Genomic DNA, 17,121 nt, shown 5'->3' on the forward strand with positions numbered 1-17,121 from the left:
CACACGTGTGTGTTATTTTTAAGAGGAAAAAAATGCATTTTTATATTATTATATTAAGACAAAACCTTTTTATTTTATGTATTCTTATATATTTCATATACTTATTTTATTTTACATTTTACATGTTTTATATATATAATTTATTTAATTTTTTAAGATTTGTAAAAAATATGTATATATATATATATATATATATATATATAATAGTAAAATCATAGTAAATATAAAACAGAAATAGGACTCAAAAACTCAGATTCGGTAAAGTTTAATTGCAGCTTGTGAGCTAGCACATGTGTTGAATCACATTTCCCATCATGCTCCTCTTCTGTCTCGTACCAGGCCGGCTCAACGTGAAGCAGGAGGAGATTGATGAGATGCTGAAGGAGGCGTCAGGCCCGATCAACTTCACCGTCTTCCTCACAATGTTCGGAGAAAAACTCAAAGGCAAGTTTTCAAGCTATGAGACATTGGTATGATCTTGAACATTGAAAAGCAAGTTTACTGCATTAAAAATCAATTGTGAGATACAAAGTTGCTGCCTGCATAGAACTTTTCAAACTGGAGATGGTGATGTTTTGTTCAGGCCTTTTATTGCTAAACTAATCTGTGAATCAGAGAGTTTGATGGAGGTTTGTTTGATCGCAGGAGCCGATCCGGAGGAAACCATCCTCAGCGCCTTCAAAGTGTTCGATCCCGAGGGGAAGGGAATCCTGAAGAAGGAATTGTAAGATGTTCAGTGCATTATGCAAGCTGTTTTAGCTCGGAAACACAAACACTTGGCCATTATTGTTTTGTCTTGTGAATAACATGCATATGAAAGAAACAAATTGACCCTCATAACGCATTTGGGTCAGTTTTGACCCAGTAGAAATACATAAAAATGTAAAAAAAAAAAAAAAAAAAAAAAAATGCTTTTAAGACCCTCAAAATACACACCATTAATTTTTTTCAGATTTTTTTACAATTATTTGTTAAGACATATAAGCATTTAAAAAATGCTTTCACATTTCGTGTTCAGATCATTGTTGACCCGGATATGTATGGAGCACCATAGGTGTCAAAAACACTTTTATTAAATTATCTATCAAATTATATTAGTGTCAAAAATGTTGGTAAAATATATTTGAGCCTTTTCCTCATATCTCACACACTTTAGGAACTGAATTTTGTTGCGAAACATGAATAAGTACGTCTATTGACGAAGCAATGCAGCATGAAAAATTTATCTCTTTTTTCATCTGAAAGTAAAGTCAAATAAACTTAATGTGTTTAGTTTTAAGCAACACTTTGCATTTTCACTATAAATGACCATTATTCATGTTCTTATCAGTTTTATTTTAGTATCATTTATATTTTCTGTTAATATTTAGAATTTAGCTTAAAAAGTTTTGTCATATTTGTTTAATAATATTTATTATACATATTTCTAGTAATAATTATATTTATTATATTTGATCATTATTAAATGTTATACTACGTTTATATTATAATTTTTTTTATTTCAGTTTTAGTTAGGCTATTTTAGTACTTCAGTTTAGACTAAATGAAAATTAGAAGACTGAAATAAAAGAAGTAAAATTAATTAATTTTGTTTGAGTATATTTATGTTGTTTTGACGTTGTTTCATGGGAAGAAAATATGTAGGTTTCATCAATTTCATTGAATCCGATGGAGTTAATACTGGAAATCTCTGATTTTATTTTCTTATAATTTCTTACAGTAATATATTAAATTAAGACGTAATTTTATATAATTTTTACAATATAAAATATAATATCCAATTTTTGTTTTGGTGTTGTTCATGTGTAGTTTGAACATTCAAAGTATTTAAAATAATATGTAAATATGTAAATATGCAATAATCATTATACATTATATATATAATAAAGATTTGTGTGTGTGTGTATGTATGCATATATATATATATATATATATATTACAATGTATGGAAAAAGAGCAATACACAGAATAAGATATATATATATATATATATATATATATATATATAAAATATTTTTGTTTAAATGCATTATGAGGGTTGACATTTATTAAGAAAGTGTGTTTTTCGTGTGTTTTTGATGCGTCTCTCCAGTGTTACTGAGATGTTGACCACGCAGGCCGACCGGTTTTCTGCTGAGGAGGTGAGGCACGTCTCACATGTGTGATGCTTGATGGTTGCCGTGGATACCGTGTCAGCACCACTGACTGCTGTGTTGTTTCAGATGGAGCAGATGTTCACCGCGTTCCCTCCAGACGCTGTGGGAAACCTGGACTACCGCAATCTGGTCCACGTCATCACTCACGGAGAGGAGAAGGACCAGGAATAGTTCACTCGCTCCTCAGCCAATCACAGCACTCCCTGCGTGTTTGTACCCGCCCACTTGTTTATGACTGACAGGCTTGAAACGGATGTAGTTACTGAAACAAGTATGTTCTGATTTTTTAATGTATGATGATGTTGTGTTGATGTTTGCACCTTTGGCATGAAACCTGTCAGAATTTACTTACAAAAAATATTGTTATTGGTAAATAAATAAATCAATATGAAATACTGATTTGAGTACAAATGATTTTCTTGTGTGAAAAGGAAATAATTTGATTTGAAAATTAAATTGACACCATATGTGTTTTTTGTTGACTATCATCAGGCTTTTATGGCTCATATAGTTTGATACAGTGAGAATATGGAGGAAAAAACTGCTCTATTTTATTCAAAATAGATTATGCAATTTGTTACAGATGCTGATATTTATGATGATGAAATTCTGCTGCTTGTACTGTAAATCAATGAGATCTTTATAACAGCACAGCAGATACTGACATAAAATGATCTAAATATCAGTCGTCGCTCTATATCTCCAGTAATCTGTCTCAGTAAGATGAGATTGAAATGCTCCGAACATATAATGCAGTGATTGAGAGCTGAAGAAATAAAGGCTCCTCAGAAGATGTGAGATGTTCTGGAGGCTTGTGAAGATCATTCCTCCGCTGAGGAACAGTGAAAGTAAAGCTTCTGGAAACAAACGCTCCTCAAAAGATCCTGATGATCAGATTTGAGACTCTAAAACATGATTGATGGAGAATCAAGTAAAGCTGAGCTGCTTCAGTTCAGTAAGTGTTCATCTGGAGATATTACTGCAGTTATTCTGACCTTTACTTGATCAAAATCAGTCAAGATTTGACAGCAAAAACACACGAGAAGCATGAGCTGAAGCTGGACGTTTGTACGAATTATACTAAAAGCGATTCATTTTTAACAGATCAGTTTTTAAATTTACTTTTTGGTGACCATACGAACTCTTTTTCCAGGATATGTCCTGTCCAGGATTTCTAAATAGCCTAAAATGTCCTGGTTTTGTTTTTGTTTTCCAGTTGTTTTCAGTGAATATCATTCTATCAGTCACTGAGGGTTGGCTGTGTTTGTGCGGGCGTTTTCTATCCCTCAGTGACTCTCAGAACAGGTGGCAGTACTTTTATTTTCTGCTGGGATAAAGTCAAAGCCTGTGCTGTTATTTCTGTGTGCAGCCTGTAATCTAATACAGTCTTAATGTAGCGGCCCGAGACAATGAGTAGCGCTGTCTGATCCCGCGCACTTTCACGGAAACCTCCGGGTATCTGATGTCTGACTATATGGCAAGCCGTTTAATATTTAATCCTTAAATCCTACTAGTATCTATTTTCATGCTACTAGTACTTATTTTTTAGCTACTAGTATCTATTCCATTTCTTAGCCTATTTGTTGGCTACTAGTGCTTATTCTTTAGGTACTAGTGCATTTTTAAAAATGCTAGTACTTATTCATTATATACTAGTTCTCAATGGTGGCACTAAGGGGGCTGAAGCCCCGAATGTTTTTATTACCATGCCCTGTATGCATCATCACTGAGTTTTCATGTGCATTAAAATCATTTCTGTTAGAACCGCAGATTTACTCTATACGCTATAATACCGGCCTTGCAATCCTTACAAATTAGGTTATTTGTGACAGAGCACTGTCATTGCGAATATATATATATATATATTTAATCAAAGTATATACGCAGTCTTTGTTTGGGACGCACACACACACACACATGCATTTAGAGTGATTATATGTTTTGTTAGCATGGTCTATGGCAGACTTTTCTTCATGTCAGGGCAATAATTCAATAAACAAGAAGTAAATATAAGCGGCTTAAATTGTAGAGACAATGAATATTGTGTTTTGCTCTATTTCACTAAAATGGTTCCAAACAAAGTCATGTTGTGCATCTCTAGCAGGTTCCTTACTGAATGAATTTGCGTTTTTGAACGAATCGAGTGAGTCAGTGATCCACTGATCCACTGATCCATTCATAAAAAGTTTATTACTTCGTTCCTGAATGAATCAGCCGTTTTGAAAGAGTTGATTGAATAAATGACTCAAAGACTCATTAAGACCGTGGCTTGCCGCCACCTACTGGCAATTTTTATTTTTATCTCATAACATTATTTATGCAATATGTGCAGTGTAAATGCATTTACAAGTGCTAAAAAATAAGTGTATAGAGGCTCTATATTAGAGCCCTGCATGTTTAATTAGGCTATACTTGGCTTTTTAAAAATAAAAAATAAAAATAAAGGCACTTGGTCAAAGCAGAATTTAAACATATATAAATATATATATATAAATAGTACAAGTATCTAACAAAAAGTTATAGTATTTAATAAATAAGTACTAGTAACTAATGGATACTTACTAGAAATATTTAAAAAGACACTAGGCACTATTAGAATAACTACTAGTTTGTAATAAATAAGAACTAATATCTAATGAATAAGTACCAGTATCTTCAACAAGTTACTAGTACCTAAGAATAAGCACTTGTAGCTAAAGAATAAGCACTAGTAGTTAATGAATAAGTACTAGTACTTCATGTCATAAATACTAGTAGCTAAAAAAATTAAAAAGTACTAGTAGCATGAATACTAGTATGTTTTAAGGATTGAACGTTAAAACAGCTTGCCATATGCTGATCATCTCTCAGCACCGCTGCTCGGGTCATGACTGCCAAAGATGAGGGAGTTGTGTTAGTGATGTTTGCTGTTGTATTAAACACACACATAAACATGCAACTCAAGAAGAGTGTTCCTCTTCTAGTCATTGTGTGTTAGCTGTAGTGTTAATCCAGGGTCTGGATGGGCTGGTATTGTTGGTAACAGACTGGAGCCGGCCAGCAGAGGATTATGGGTCAGGAGCTCCTGTTTCTCAGTCTATTTTAAAGCTTCTGAAGCTCCAGGACACCTGTATGAAAGAGAAAGAGCTGAAGAAACGATTGCTGACTGACTGATTTCATCACACTGCGGTGTTTGTGGAGTTTTACTGATGAAACATGGTGTATTTGCAAAATGAGCATAAAACTTTTAACTCATTAAAGTGACAGTGACATCATCCTCCATCACATCCAGCATTTAAGTGTCATAATGTAAGAAATATAATAATAATTTAAGACCTGTTCATTATTAAATAATACTTTGCATTTTCAATATGTATATTGCCCATAATCATGTTCTCATCAATGTTATTTTAGTATCATTTATAGTCAATGATAGTTTTTCTTTATATTTTGAATTACTTTTTATTCCATATTTTGTTTTCATTTAAAGTTTTAGTTAATTTGTTGCGTTTGTTATTTTATAATTTTTTAAAAATCTCTATATTTTTTATTTTTTATTTCAGTTTTAGTTATTTTAGTACTTCAAGTTAAACTTATTATATAAGCTTAATTTTTATTTTATTTCAGTTAACATTTGTGTGTGTGTGTTTTTAAAAAAAATTTTTTTTTTTACATGCAATGTTTATTTTATTTTAAGTAACATGGTTTTAGTTTTAGTTAACGATAATAACCCTGGTTGTCATCCACATAGCATATGGACTATTTACAGAAACACTATTTTATATTATTAATTGATGTCTGACACATGTAGAAATGTGTATTTGATTTATATTGCACTATTTAACAAACTTAATTTCCCAGAATGCTCTATTTTACCCACTATAGAAGCAAACTGCCTCTATATGTATAGAATTTACACAATTAAATAATGATCTAAAAACAATGTGGTGAAATTTCATGGTGCCGTATTAAAGATATTCTACATATCAGGTGGTTATTTTTATGTTTTGTTGTGTGATTGTGTCGAATTTCTTTGAATTGCAATTCAGTGAATTCTTTTCAAATTCACATTCATGAATAAAAAGGGATTGAATTGAAAAGAAAGTCACTGCACATGACAGACAACAAACACTAGAGGACACCACAGTTGTGCTTCTATTGCCAGTGCTCTGAATATATGCGTAGAAACATGCAATAACAAGCTTTTTTTTTGTTTTTATATTCACTTATAATGAAAAGAAAAATTATACGATCAATAAGAAGTAGACAAGTTTTTTTTTGTGATGCAGATAAAATGAATAGAATTGTTAGGCCTACTGTTTTGATGTGGTTTATTCAGACACACCCTGTCAATGTTCTTTGTGCAACCTGATGTGGTCAGGATGCTGGTGAAACATCTTAAGAAAAAAATAATTTCCTCCAAGAAGAGATGATGAAATACAGTATGATGCTGAACATCTATCAACAACATGTTCCCCAGCCATATAAACGGATTTTAAAATCTAAATCGGCAAAAATTAAATGCATGATGCTTAAATATTTTACAAATGAAATAAGTAGCCTAATTCCTTTTTGCATTACTATAATGAGAACTGAGGGAGGATGTTGTCATTAAAATAATATTAACATGTAAATGCATTTTTAATAAATGTTTAACATATAAATATTAAATAGCTAAAAAGTGTTGGTAACACTTTACAATAAGGTTCATTAGTTAACAACTTTAGTTAACATGAACTAAGCATGAACAATACTTCTTACATTAACTAACATTAACTAATATTGTAAAGTGTTACCAAAGTGTTTAATTAACATTCAGCGTCACACACATTATTGTGAAATTCAGCTGCTCTCCCTCCCATTTCCTCCGCCCTATTTTTCCTCGTTCGTGCAGCTGTGTTGTATTCATCCGCCCGCCGGTTTCCAGCAGATGTGCTGCACTGCTGTTGCTGCATGCGTGTATCCTTCCGCAGAGCCGGTGTGCCTCCGCCGCAGCACACGCATCTTACAGCCCGCACCAAGCCGAGATCGTATATCTTTAGCTTAGAGTTTCCAGTGACAAATCTGTTTATTTTTATTTTATTTGACGTGTCCGGTGTGTTTTGAGTAGTCATGGCTGACATCGACAAACTCAACATAGACAGCATCATTCAGCGCCTGCTCGAGGGTGAGTTTCACATCAAGAAACGGCTAAAATGTCCTTATAATAGGATAACCGATTTCAAAATAATTTTTTTTTGTTGCATATGGATATGCATATGACTGATTTATCAGCTATCTGGGTCGTATTTAGAGCTGTTGAGCTAAGCTAACACGGTTAGCAGAGTGTTAAATGCAAAATACACAATATAATGCTTACAGTGTGATATTAAACACAGCTTTGACCGTTCAGAGCACTTATTAAGCTCCCACATTCGTTAAAAATGGCAGAAATTGAAATGTCAAAATCGTCCAGGCCTAGTTAATATATATATATATATATTTTAATCTATTTCAGCTCAGATGTAATTTATCTTTGAGAGTGTAATCTTTATAAAATGATTTTTTTTTTGCAGTGATAGCATCCATCTTGAAAAAGATGTGAGAACCCAGTTTGAATAGACTGAAATAATTTCAAAAACATGACACAAACTCATTTAGTTATTATATGTGTATTTTATTTTCTACTAGTTTATTATGCAAGTGAATGTTTTATGATGTTATTGCTTTATTGTATGCATTATAATAAAGCAATAAAAGACTTAGCTACAGTGATTATGCAAAATATTTATTGTTGTATTGTATTACAGTGTAATGCGAATTCTTGGTTCATGATAAATGTATTTCGTAACTCACTGCTAGTTTCAGTTTTGTGCAGAATTTTTATATGCAGAGCAGCTTATCATCGCTCATCTAATTTTTTAGCTGGATGCTTTGATTCGTATAGATGCAATGAGTTCTTCCAGGTGTTTTATGTGTTATCTTTTTATTTATTCATCATCGAGGGGCTTCAGGCCCCTAGCAGTTTATTATACAACTATATTATATATAAAATAGAATCGGCGTGATTCATTTATTATGCCTCATCATCTAGACTAGGGTGGTGTTCATTCTTGTGGTCAAATCACTAATTAAAGGCTTTTTAATGTATTTTATAACTGTTATGTTTCTTATGATTAAGGCTTTATGCCTGTGATATGTCAGGATAGTGTAGAAGTGACAGGAAAGTAATGGATTCTGGAAATGACCTGATGCAGACTCGCAAAATGTTATTTTTTTGCTCTATTTGTGGCTATTTTTGTTTTGCATTTGACTTTGTGTTCAAGCCAGACATATTTTTTCATGTGGGCTGCTCTCACGATACTCTATAAAGCTAACCGTGTTTCTTAGAAACCTCTCCCTGTTTTTTCCACCTCGTCAGAGTTTACATGGAGCCAGTTGCACCACCTGCATGTTTATTGCTATACAGCCTAGAAACCAGGCCGGGGTGTGTGGACTGCACCTATATCTGCTCGACTAGCATTAGTACGGCTGTTCCCTTGGCAGTCTGCTCCCGTTACATAACCTCACTTGGTTTAATGCCGCCCAAAGTGGTGCCAGGACCTGCCTCATAGTTCATGGGTGGAGAATATCAGTCCATGGAGACCGAGTCCTTCTCAGATTCATGAAATGAAGTGTTGAGGATGAAGAGCGGAATACATTTAAAGGAATATTTAAAAAAATTGCTGAAAATGTGCTACCTCACAGGCCATCCAAGATGTAGATGAGTTTGTTTCTTCATCGGATTTGGAGAAATGTAGCCAATGGATGCTCTGCAGTGAATGGGTGCCGTCAGAATGAGAGTCCAAACAGCTGATAAAAACATCACAATAATCCACAGCACTCCAGTCCATCAGTTAACATCTGAATATGACATTTACCCAGCAAAATTACCATATTCACGATCTCAGAAAACAGCACATCTTCTAAAACTTAAGGGATGAGTATTATTCATTTTCACTGAAAACCAACCAGAAACATCCACCCAAAATTTAGAAGTAAAATCACAGCAGTACAAAAGGTGCTCAAGAGTTTCAGGAAAAAACACAAGTATCCGTCTCAAATCGAAATCTCTTATTTTCAAAATTCCCCTACTGGATGTTTCCTAAACAGAATTTTGTAATTAACCTAAAATATGGTCAGTCACTAATAGATGAAACGGTATGATTGTTTGAGGATTCACACTTGATTATTGGCTTTTTTATGAACTTGAAAAGTGATCATTGCATGTTATTGTAATTACTAGCTTAATGATACATAAATCAAATGCATTTGTACTCATTGTACCAGACTGTAATATCTTGCTAAGGACTCACTTAGTTGGAAGTAAAACTCTGAGTACTTCAAGTATAGTCATGTACATCGAGTAAAACACAACAAAGAAGCTCTGAGTAATTGAAGTATAGTCCTGTATATCCAGTCAAGTAAGCTGCACAAGAAGATTCAACCATTCAGCTGTTGTTTAGCGTAGTGTTCGTACAGCATGTGAGCTCACGAAGGTGTAGTTAGGAATGTGTGTCTCGTTCCAGGGAGTTTCAGATGCTGAATGACGTGGCACTGACTTCACCCGCATAGCTGAGACAATGTTCGCCAAAGTCATTCAACTTGTGCATGCGTCATCTTTTGGCTTCAATCACTCTAAAGCTCCAAACTCAAAGCTTTGCCGCACGTGTTTTAATCATTCAGAAGTGTTTTTCGCATCTAGCGGCGTCGACAGCTGTGTTGTCTTTGTAGTGGAAGTGCTGCGAGAAACAGTTGGTGCTGCTGGAGGAAAGTCCAGCTTTGTGGAGCACTGACTCATAGTATGCATACTAGCACAGTCACAGCCTGAAACCTCGTGATGTGCGCCAGTGTCGGGGAAGCGGCTTTCAAGCTTTTTATGGGGGCTATTTGTTTTTTGTTACATAAGTAGCAGATTATATAATTTGGCATTTCAGAGTAGTGTTTGTCTGTCACAAAAACAATGAGGATCTCAATTAATCTGACGGCAATATACTCGAAAACAAAAGACGGCTTATAGTACCAACCCTCTACATTGCGAGTAAATCACTCGCATATGCAACTAAATCTTACTCTGGGCTACTAAATAATGTCTAACATTAGCCATTGGCTAATAAATTCTTAAATTTTACACGTCAGTATGTGTGTGAGAGGCGTTCAACACAGATTTTCACTCGATAAACACGCTGACTGAGCGCTTGAGAGTTTCGCTCTCCATCAAGCGAGCTGTACTATTTGGATGCGCTCAATGGATCATGTCATGTACCCAATGGATGCGCAGTATGTAGCATGCAGCGCACCTGTATTTGACGTACCGTAAACTAGTGTGAAGGCGCTCGACTCGCCGTCGCTTTACTGATAGCGCTGTGTTTCTCACACATGCAAAGAGAGAGAGCGAGAGTCTTGCATACCACGCTGAATCGACGCGCTACATGTAAACCATATTCTTTGTTATATTTTCCTGTCAAAATAACAGAGTTCATTTAGAATTATTCAGCTTTTAAGAACAAGCAGAAGATATGCCGGTTTCTCGGCAGTGGGCGGAGCTAATGCGCGAACAGCTACTTAACCATATTTTGGGGACAAATTTGTACCTAAAAGTGAGCAAAGCCTGACAAAAGCGGCAAAAACCTCAATTTGTGGATGTCCTCATTTGTAAAACTGTTATAAAAATAAACAAAGTTTTTTTTTACTTTTGAAATTGTAAAAATACAGAAAGTTTTCTGTGAGGGGTAGGGGTGCGTTTAGGTTAAAAAGTGTATAACTATCTGTATATAAAAACAATCGAAGTCTATGTAATGTCCCCATTTAGATAGCTAAGTAAACGCGCGTGTGTGTAAAATAGTATATCAGTCTGGCGAGTAAACAAAAAATTTTACTAGCCAATGGCGATTATATTGCCAAGGTGTGCATAGAGGGTTGAGTAGTAAAGAAAACACCCTATTTTATATCTGCCTGCATCCAAAACGTAGTCACACCCATCAGTATTTAAAGGGACAGTGCACTCAAAAACGTTGCAGGTTTTTGACGTCTTGACTCTTTGTTGCGTTTTCCGTCAGCGCCCGTGCTGCTCTTGGCTGAGTAAATGATGACAGTTTCATTATTGGATGAATGATTCCTTTAAGAAAGTTTCAGCTAATGGTGATGAAGCGACTTGACATCATCTCGTTGAATAGCGTCACTGAGCACTCGTTAAAAGAGCCCTCCCTCTCTCGCTTTACTCTGTTAGAGTATGTTGACATGACATTATGCAGAAAGCCAGTGGAAACTCATTTGGTGTAAATCGCTAATTTATTCCACTTTTACACCTCTATGTATTTAATTTTATTATTTGTTTTATTTATGTTTTTATTTCAGAATTATTACTAATATTAATATTAAATAATATTATATATTTTCATTTTTTATATACAATTTATATATACAATATTCTTATTTTTTAGAAGTATTTTGTTGTTATTTAATAAAATATATAATATATTTATATAAAAATAATATAATTTAATCTTTTTTGTTTTATTTAGTTGTTTTTATTATTAATATTCATATTAAGTAATATATAATATTATTTCTATCTATAATATATTTACTTTTAGAAAGTGTTTTTATTGCTATTTTAAGTTATTTATTTATTACTTTAGACAATTATTATTAATAATATTAATAATAAATCATATGTCAATCATCATGATATTTTAAAATCTTTTTGTGTTTTCTTTTTGTTGTTTTTATTTTAAAGTTTTGAATATTCACATTAAATAATATATAATATTATTGTCTTATTTTTTTATGCGTAATTCATTTGTGTTAGATATTTAAAATTTTTAGAAAGTGATTTATTTTTCATTGTTTTATTTTAAAATGAGTGTTGTAATTTTTAATTTTATGATTTAATTTTCATTTAATTTTAACTTTTCAATATCTGGTGAACCCTAGTTTGGGGAAACCCTCCTGTATGTAAATGTAAATCATCCACAATCTTACATCCTGGTAATTATGTTGTTTTTATTTCACAGAAATGGTATATATGGCAACATGTTTATGCTATTTTAGTTGGTAAATCAATGGAAAACTGATTTATATTAAACATTTCAGATGTCTATATTTGGATGATCCAGTTAAATACTGTGTACGGTATGTACCGTCCTCCCACCCAGCCCTAACTCTCAGTATCCAGCAAAACAAGCTTCAATACAGAGCTGCAAAACTGTGTGCCAGTTGCTCCAAACATGGGGTAAAAATAGAAATGCTGGGCAGTAACAGGCCGTCGTGGTGCACAGGCCAGCCTTTGACTATTCCCTGGAGTTCCAGCGCAATAAAAACGTGATCGATGTGAAAACTGCGAACATTGCGAGCGGGGAGAAATAGGACTGTGGGATGATCCGTGTGCTTTTGGGAGAGGCTGCTTTGCACATTCGGGATGAATCCTGTAGGTCACTTTGATCCTCTGCAAGTCGGCCACGTCTGCAGACAGGAAGACGAACCTAACCTACTTCCCTTCCCTGTGCTGACGGATCACAGAAAGGCCATTAGAAACACACGTTTGTCTGCATAATGCCACAGGTTTCCCTGCAAACTCAAGTAGTGTTTGTCCAGAATTACTGCAGGGTCTGGATTCACAACTCTAGACGCACGCTTGTGAGAAACTGTTGCTCAACTAACCAGATAATTACATGAACGATGACGTCTAATGGTGATTTAGGCTAAGTGTTGACTTGTGTTGATAAATTGTCCACATCTTTGTTTTATCTTACAGCTGTAGGCAGAACTGTGGGCTTATTACTTATTATTAAAACGTATATAAATGTTTTATGCCTTCATTTGATTACATCAAAAAAATTATAGTAAATAAAAAAAGAACTAAAAGTATAAATACATTTTCTTTGTATTTAGTTTGTATCAAAACATAATTCCAGAAAAACATGAAACCAACACAGAATTTCTGGGGGATAAAAATTAACAAGAAAATTTCATAGGGCCCTATTATTGTAAACATTTTAATAAAGTATTAAATTGTTAACGTTTTATGAATTTCATCGCTTAGACATGCTTCTTGATTCTTGCAATTTAAACTATTAAAAAGGAATTAAGAGAAATTAAAACAGAAAACACTGAAATTTGGAAAAAATAAAAAGCTCTATAAATAAAGTTTTTGTTAAACCTTTCATTTAAATGGTCTAAGTTTCGTGATTTCAATTCATGCTTTTTGATTACTAAAAAAACTGAATTTGAAAAAAGTGTTTTTTTAATTACTTGAAATTAAATGTTTAAAATAAAGTTCAAAATAAAAATAAATAAAAAACCTTTAACTTATTTCAGTTAGTTACCAAGACATTTAGCATTTTTGTTTAGTTTAAGCTTAAGTACTAAAATAAATGAAAGTAAAATTGAAATAGAATGGCATAAAAACTATGTACATTTAAAAAAAGGTAATAAAAAATTATAAACTTAATGTATACCAAAATTAATAAAACTATAACTAAAATGAAAATAAAAATGTAAAAATAAACTCAAAATATATAACAAAATATAAAATGGGAACTATAGTATATCATTGATACTATAATAAAAACACTGTTTTTAAATCATTGAGTGTCATAAATTTAATCACAATTACAATTACACAACTGTCATTTGTGATCATTTATTGCTTGCTATTATGTATTTTCCATGGCAAAGGTCAAAGAGCCAAACTAGTGCTTTAGTTAACTGTAGGGTTGTCTGTGCGTTTGCAGTGAGAGGGTCGAAGCCTGGCAAGAACGTTCAGCTGCAGGAGAACGAGATCCGTGGATTGTGTCTGAAATCCCGCGAGATCTTCCTCAGCCAGCCCATCCTCCTGGAGCTGGAAGCACCGCTGAAGATCTGCGGTGAGAAACACAAACGCAGCAGATATACCATGTTAAAAACAGAAATGCAGAATCTCTACTACTGTCAAATGTCTTTCAGACTTGGTTCTCAAAGTCTACATTCAAAGGTCCAAATCTGAATTTTCATCAGTGTAAAGGTCCGGACCGGAACAATCGGTTATTACAAATAGTGGTCAACTGATTTATCGGCAAGGCCGATATTTGGCATTTTTCAAATATCGGCATCGGCCGATACGTTTTTCTGTTTGGCCGTTGCATTCGAGGCGGGACTTTTATTTTGACGGCGCTGAGAACGGCAGCGCCTGAGCACAGAGTGCTCACATTCTCCCTCTTGTTCGCTGTCGTTGTTAACGGTTCCGTCTAATACGGATAGAAGTCTATCTAATAATCAGATAGTACGGTTAAACAAAGGAATTAAAATGTATACAAGAAGTATTATAACGATTGCTTTTATATTATTAGTAATAGAAAGGCAAACATTATAATACTTTCTCGTTTGCCGTGAATATTAATTAAAATAAATAAAATTATATCGGCTTTATATCGGCCATCGGCTGTCAAAAAACACATATCGGTCGACCACTAATTACAAAACTTGTTTTTAATAAACATACATAACATGCATAACAAATAAACATGAATTTTTTGAAAAAATAAAATGCCCTTTGCATTCAAAATACATTAATAACAAGTGCAAAAGTGACAATTAATTTAAGTGTCAGCAATAGAGGTCGACCGACAAGGGTTTTTCTCTGGCCGATGCCGATATTTAGAAATCAGGGCAGCCGGTGGCCGATATATGATGCTGATTTTTTTGTACGATTTTATATATATTTTTTTCCCTTTATCTCATAAAAGCAAGTTTGAGTAAATGATTATTGCAGGGCACAAGATGGTAGTAGCCTAATTCATAGTAATAATACATGGCTCAAAGCACCTTCTCAAAACAGTTCTGAAGCATGCTTTTTGTTTATGTTTGCTGACAGACACCAGTGTTTCCCACAGACTTGCAAATGCAAATTCATTCTCTGCCAGCAGGAGGCGCTGTTGGAGCAGAAGATATATAGCGGTTTCCACGGTAATGGCTGTAATCTATAAGCGCTGCGCTCATAAACGTTAGGAAAGATTAAATGAAAATGACATCAGAGCTTTTCTGAAGACGGTCGGTACTTTTCAAAGATACATTCATATAAAAACACCCGTGCGGCATTTTAATTTTGAAACGTGCAGTGCTCAGTTTATCCAACGAAGTAGAATCCTTTTAGAAAATCTGATTGTGGCTGTCAGTTTTGATATTGTGACGGGCCGCCCCTTGGACACTGCTATAAGTCAAATGGCCATAATTTAAGTGATAACAAAAAAAACCCACTCATATCAGCGGTGAAATGTCGTCCGATTATGTCAAACATCATACGCTCACTGGATGTCATGACAACAAATGTCATGAAGGAAAGGTTTCACTCTCTCCTTCGCTTTCATTTTGGACCATCTCCAAAAAGACAAAAAAAACTAAACAAATGATCTACAAGTTTAACATGCGTTTATCAAAGTAGGAAATAACCAGTGCTCTTGAAATACAAAAAGGAGGCGGGTTCAGACTTTGAGAAGCACTGGTTTAGCCTGTCATGTTGTTGAAATAGTCAGCAAATGAGACGCTCTCCTCTCCACAGGCGATATCCACGGGCAGTACTACGACCTGCTCAGACTCTTCGAGTACGGAGCATACCCACCTGAGAGCAACTACCTGTTCCTGGGAGACTATGTGGACCGAGGGAAGCAGTCTCTGGAGACCATCTGTCTCTTGCTGGCCTACAAGATCAAATACCCTGAGAACTTCTTCCTGTTGAGGGGAAACCACGAGTGTGCCTCCATCAACCGCATCTACGGCTTCTACGATGAGTGTGAGTGTCCAGTAGATACTGTGCTGTGCCATGATTACTACCTATGATTTCCACGATGCAGAAAACCCGTCTTTTACCCGTAAACCTCTATTGTGCAGAGGTTTACCACCATTTTTTGTATGACATGATTTGTGACCCTGAACCACAAGTCGCTGGGGTATATTTGTAGCAATAGCCAAAGAAACATTGTATGGGTGAAAATTATAGATTTTTCTTTTATGCCAAAAATCATTAGGATATTAAGTAAAGATCATGTTCCATGAGGATATTTTGTAAATTTCTTACCGTAAATATATCAAAGCTTAATGCTTGATTAGTAATATGCATTGCTAAGAACTTCATTTGGACAACTTTAAAGATGATTTTCTCAATATTTAGATTTTTTGCACCCTCAGATTCCAGATTTTCAAATAGTTGTATCTCAGCCAAATATTGTCCGATCCTAACAAACCATACATCAATGGAAAGCGTATTTATTCATCTTTCAGATGATGTATAAATCGCAGTTTTAAAAAATTGACCCTTATGACTGGTTTTGTAGTCCAGGGTCACATTTGTATTAAATCATAAATGCTCAAAACTTACAAATTTTTTAGTGAGCAACAACATGATTCTGATTTGTGACCCTGGAGCACAAAACCAGTCTTAAGTGTCAATTTTTCTAAATTGAAATTCATACATCATCTGAAAACTGAATAAATAAGCTTTCCATTGATGTATGGATGTATTTCCATTGATGTATGGTTTGTTAGGATTGGACAATATTTGGCCGAGATACAACTATTTGAAAATCTGGAATCTAAGGGTGCAAAAAAAATCTAAATATTGAGAAAATCGCCTTTAAAGTTGTCCAAATGAAGTTCTTAGCAATGCATATTACTAATCAAAAATAAAGTTTTGATATATTTACTAGAGCCCGACTGATATATTGTTTAGCCAATATTATCGGCTGATATGAGCCTGTCGCCGATATATCGGTATCAGCGAATATGCTGCCGATATGAATTTTTATTTTAAACGCAGATTAAATGCTTCTGAATGGTGTAGTTACTTAGTTTGTCCAGCAGAGCGTACTCCATTGTTTGCTACTGGCGACCCAGGTCAGTGTAGTGTAGAGATGCGCGGATGAGCTCAAACTTCACCCAAGTCCGCTGCTTCAAATTATCCGCCCGCCACCCACCCGCACCTATATTTGATCGT

The 17,121-nt window shown here is 34.4% G+C and overlaps 2 protein-coding genes across 3 annotated transcripts in view; both read left to right on the plus strand.

The window, feature by feature from the left end:
- myl2a (myosin, light chain 2a, regulatory, cardiac, slow) overlaps nucleotides 1-2,481 on the plus strand; it is a 5,981-nt gene extending 3,500 nt beyond the window's left edge. The window contains exons 4-7 of the mRNA XM_016503978.1: nucleotides 340-444; nucleotides 646-724; nucleotides 2,093-2,141; nucleotides 2,223-2,481. Of these exons, the coding sequence (XP_016359464.1) occupies nucleotides 340-444; nucleotides 646-724; nucleotides 2,093-2,141; nucleotides 2,223-2,327 (338 nt within the window). The 3' untranslated portion in view covers nucleotides 2,328-2,481. The remainder of the gene's footprint in view (nucleotides 1-339; nucleotides 445-645; nucleotides 725-2,092; nucleotides 2,142-2,222) is intronic.
- Nucleotides 2,482-7,082: 4,601 nt separating this feature from the next.
- Nucleotides 7,083-17,121, plus strand: part of ppp1cc (protein phosphatase 1, catalytic subunit, gamma isozyme) — a 21,950-nt gene continuing 11,911 nt past the window's right edge. For both annotated transcript variants that reach the window (XM_016503976.1, XM_016503977.1), the window contains exons 1-3: nucleotides 7,083-7,302; nucleotides 13,889-14,020; nucleotides 15,691-15,921. In XM_016503976.1, coding sequence (XP_016359462.1) covers nucleotides 7,248-7,302; nucleotides 13,889-14,020; nucleotides 15,691-15,921 — 418 coding nt within the window. In that variant the 5' untranslated portion in view covers nucleotides 7,083-7,247. The remainder of the gene's footprint in view (nucleotides 7,303-13,888; nucleotides 14,021-15,690; nucleotides 15,922-17,121) is intronic.

This window comes from Sinocyclocheilus anshuiensis, unplaced genomic scaffold (assembly GCF_001515605.1).
Source record: "Sinocyclocheilus anshuiensis isolate Anshui unplaced genomic scaffold, SAMN03320099.WGS_v1.1 scaffold298, whole genome shotgun sequence".
NCBI classification, from domain to species: domain Eukaryota; kingdom Metazoa; phylum Chordata; class Actinopteri; order Cypriniformes; family Cyprinidae; genus Sinocyclocheilus; species Sinocyclocheilus anshuiensis.